Source organism: Acyrthosiphon pisum, chromosome A2, assembly GCF_005508785.2.
Source record: "Acyrthosiphon pisum isolate AL4f chromosome A2, pea_aphid_22Mar2018_4r6ur, whole genome shotgun sequence".
Lineage (NCBI taxonomy): Eukaryota > Metazoa > Arthropoda > Insecta > Hemiptera > Aphididae > Acyrthosiphon > Acyrthosiphon pisum.
In genome coordinates this window covers 43,340,211-43,344,557 of record NC_042495.1, presented here as the reverse complement: position 1 = coordinate 43,344,557, position 4,347 = coordinate 43,340,211, and the positions used below count along the sequence as shown (strand labels likewise).

The 4,347-nt window shown below is 26.1% G+C and overlaps 1 protein-coding gene across 1 annotated transcript in view; it reads left to right on the top strand.

Annotated features, from left to right (window-relative positions):
- Nucleotides 1-3,790, top strand: part of LOC100162302 (caspase-1) — a 5,146-nt gene extending 1,356 nt beyond the window's left edge. Inside the window, exons 3-5 of the mRNA XM_001944959.5 lie at nucleotides 595-863; nucleotides 1,087-1,383; nucleotides 3,164-3,790. Coding sequence (XP_001944994.1) covers nucleotides 595-863; nucleotides 1,087-1,383; nucleotides 3,164-3,396 — 799 coding nt within the window. The 3' untranslated portion in view covers nucleotides 3,397-3,790. The remainder of the gene's footprint in view (nucleotides 1-594; nucleotides 864-1,086; nucleotides 1,384-3,163) is intronic.
- Nucleotides 3,791-4,347: the final 557 nt, after the last annotated feature.

Sequence of the window (4,347 nt, the reverse complement as noted above, 5' to 3'; positions counted from 1 at the left end):
CCCCCAAATCCTAAAATTATTGTATTATTAAAGAGTAATTAAAAAAATTTCATATTCCATTTTTTGGAGAAGTGTAAATCAAAAAAGTAGACTGACCGATCTCAAGTAGACTTGACGACAAATTCAAATCTGTTTTCAGAATTTTTATCGCTTCACTATATCAATCGGTACGTTGGACAAAAAACACGTCTAAATTCTTATGTTGCGTATGTGTTAGACAATGACAGGAAATCACCGCCACCAATCCCCTTAATATTACGGTATAATATTATAATAAATTTTAAAAATGAATTTATTTAAAATGCATGACATCAAAAATAGAATGTGGCTTTATAAAAAAAATTGCAGGGAGGGGCAGTCAGTGTATTAAGAATAAATATTAGAAAATACTAAATAAACATTTATGTTATGCTTTGAATGTAGGATAATATGTGTTACCTGTAGTCTGTAAGTATTACTAATCAATAATCATTAATTAAACATTTCAGATTTTTTTTTTATATACATAATATGTATTTAGTACCAGTTACACTTTAAAATGAAAAATATATTTTGAGTGAAACTTATTGATTTTAATTTACAATTGTTTTTTAGTTATAGTTGTTTAAGTACACCTAATAAAGGTTTCGGTGTTAGTTCAACTGATAAGGATGCATGGTATTACAATATGCATCATACAAAACGTGGGAAAGCTATCATTTTTAATCATGAACACTTTCAAGTTAAGAATAAAAACTTTGAATCTAGAGCTGGAACTGAGATGGATTGTCGTAATTTAGAAATAACCTTAAATAACCTCGGTTTCAGTGTTATTCCATATGAAAATTTAACGTTGGACGAACTGAATGATAAAATCGACTATTGTATGTATACATGTTATTTAAACCTTTCTTTATAGTTTATACACAATATCATATTGATTACATTTTTATTCAAAATATAATTATTTCTATTCATATTATTATTCTCGTTATTATTTTAAATTTTTACATTATCTCTTTTAGCATAATATTTTCTTTATTAAAAACCAACAAATTTTATCTACTATTGTGTATTTATAAAGTATAAGTTATTTTATTTTGACAGGGGCTAAAAAAGACTATACAAAACATGATTGTTTTTTAATGGCTGTATTATCTCATGGTGAAGAAGGAATAATTTATGCTAAAGATAGAGGTTATAAACCAGAGAATATTCTTTGGGGACGATTTACTGGTGACAAATGTATTACATTGGCTGGTAAACCAAAGCTATTCTTCATTCAGGCTTGTCAAGGAGACCAATTGGACAGTGGAGTTCAGTTAAGAACACAAGTGGATGGTCCTTCTTCATTCAAAATACCAATTTATGCTGATATGCTTATAGCATACTCTACAGTTCCTAGTAAGAAGATTTTAGGTCATGGCTATTGTTGATTAAAATATTTTATTTAAGAGCTTATTTAATACTTAAAACTGTTGTAAATACCCCATAACTGTTGTAGGTTAGGTCAGGTTAGGTGGTAGGTGGGTGATTTCTTAGTGCTTTAAAGTCTTGTTGAATTCGATAAATTACTACTAAATATACAATATTGTAAAAATTATGAGTTCAATAGCTTATAAAAAAATAAAGCTCCATTTAAGTACATTTTTTTTGTTTGTTATAGGTAGGAAACTTATGCAAAATCTTCTATTAACATTTTTAGTCTTGGGTATGAAAAGAAAAACTTTTATGAATTCCTAACTAAATAATAATTTCAACATTTAAAAAAAATCTCATGGCTATTAATAGCAGAAAAAAATTTCAAAATTGTTTGATAATATTACAATGTATGGATAATAGTTTTTTTTAACATTTAGTAAAAATTTAAGTATCTAGGTTCATTAGTTTTAAAGTTAGGTACAACAAATGATCAAACATTGATTCATGAAAATTCTTTAATTTACCTATGTAAATCCAATATTGTAAAAATTTAAATTTAAACACTCATAAAAAAGTAATGTTCCTTTTCGGTAAACTTTTTTTTTTTTTTGATTAAGGTTGGTAAATTTTTGGGCCTTCTTTCAACATATTTTATAATTTTAGCTTTGAAAAGTAAACCGTTTATGATTTTCTAACTGAAAAATGTTCAATATATTGTTGAAATTTAACTTCAATTGCATATAAAAAAAAACGTACCAATGTATTTCTGATTTTTTTGAACTCACATTTATGAAACTTATAAGGTATTTTGTATTAAATTTTCAAGCTTGCATATGAAGTGAACAAGTTTATCGAGAAAAGTTTTAAAAAAAATTACAAATTTCTAAAAATTTCTCAAGGCTATAACTAGCCCAAAAAGAGTCAAAATATTATGAAATTGTTACCATTTATGTGAAATGTTAATATAAATATTTGGTGAAAATTTCAATGGTCTACAGTTATTAATTTTTGAGTTACACCAAAAAAATAAAATCAATTTCCTCATAAAATGGTTTTGCGTAAAAATTATCACTTTTGTTCTGTTTTTCTCGAAGCTTTCTAAAACTATTTGGAATTTTCTATTTTGACCTCTCAAAAGTAACAACTAGGTTCACTTTTCTATCAGAAAAAATGCTGATCTCAAAGCATGCTTACTATCCTAAATGTTGCTGACTGACAGAAAAAAAAAACATACATCATTGTAAAACCAATACATTCTTTCTCTCCGCTAAAAATCTAAAAAAATATTTCATTTTTTAATACTCAACATTTTAAACTTAATTAAATTTTTTTTGGATAAATTCAAAATAGCCAATTTGTGAATTTGATTATAAGAATAATTTTGATGGTAAAAACATTTATCTAATTCTAGTAAACATTTCTTAGAATTTTTCAATTTTTTTGATTAAATTAATTTGGAACGTAATAACATTTTTCAAAATATTATTTTTGGGAATTTGCTGACATGAGTATATTTCTTGTCTGGTCTTCCTGTTACACTCTTTATATATTATATATTGCTTGTAACTTGTAAATGTTAATAACCATCAGGCGTTATGTTATAATTAAAATAACTCATGGGTATATAAATATTATGTACATGGGATTATTTGACTAATATTAAAGATAACAATACAAAATCGGTTCTGCTGAATTTCCTATGTTGTAAATTTATAAGACTGATATACATACAATTTGACATCCTCTTGTGTAACGTTTACAGATTTTGTTGCATGGCGCAACCTCAAAGGATCTTGGTTTATAGAAGCTCTGTGTGATGCTCTCAATAAATATGGTTATGTACATGACCTATTAACTATACTGACATTGGTGAATCATAAAGTGGCTATTGAATTTGAATCTAATTCCATTGATCCTAAGATGAATAAGAAAAAACAAATTCCTTGTATTACATCTATGTTAACCAGATTTGTAAAATTTGAAAAAGAAAATTAATGTACTGGTTACATACAATTAACATGTTACTATTGTGTATTCAATGAGATGAATATTCATTAAAGTATTAACTAGTATAAGAATACAAATTATAATTTGTATAATAATAATTCTATTTTAATTGAAGCTCAATTTTCAACAAGAGTCCTTGCCAAACTTATTGGCTGTTGGTGACTCCGCTCACCACGAATCGTTAAACACCTAGTGCCACAAATGTATTTAGCACACTTAACCTATGCCTAAAGGAATTGGGTTTTTGTGTATACAACTGTGAATGTTACCTAAAATATAGTATTCCAATTGTATAATGATATCTGGGAGCGAAGACACCAACTGCCAGCATAGGCGCAAATAGCCAAGTTATTTTGGGGGTCTAAAATTCCTCCCATAATATTTTCTAAAAATTATATATGCTCTATACTAATTACCTACTGACTTTTGAACGGGGAGGACTTGGCCAATGATCTGCCAGTAAGTTTGGCAAGGACTCTAAGCTTAGTTAACGCTAGTGTTAAACAATTTAATATTTAGTAATGAATAAAAAATTTGAACCAAGGTCTTAAAAGATAAAATATCTTATAAGATTCCGTGATTTAAACTATCTTTTAATTTATTTTTATAACATATATATTATTGTGTAATGTCACATGTTTAAAAGGGCCCAGCCCATTTTATAATTAAAATTAAATTAAATACAATTACTAAAATTACTTTTTGCTAGAAATTCTAATCTTATTTTGTATTTAAATAAAATTAATAACTTTTTTTATAATTTATAAAATACTTATTTAAGGTATATAAATTAGTTAAGTTAAGATATTAAATTGTCTTCAATCTAATTATTAACCTTTATATATGTTATCATTTACCCTGACGGCTCGACTTAAATTATTGTATTAATTGTTATTAGTTTATAATTTTAGCTGTATGGTGTATATTGCTATTAAATAA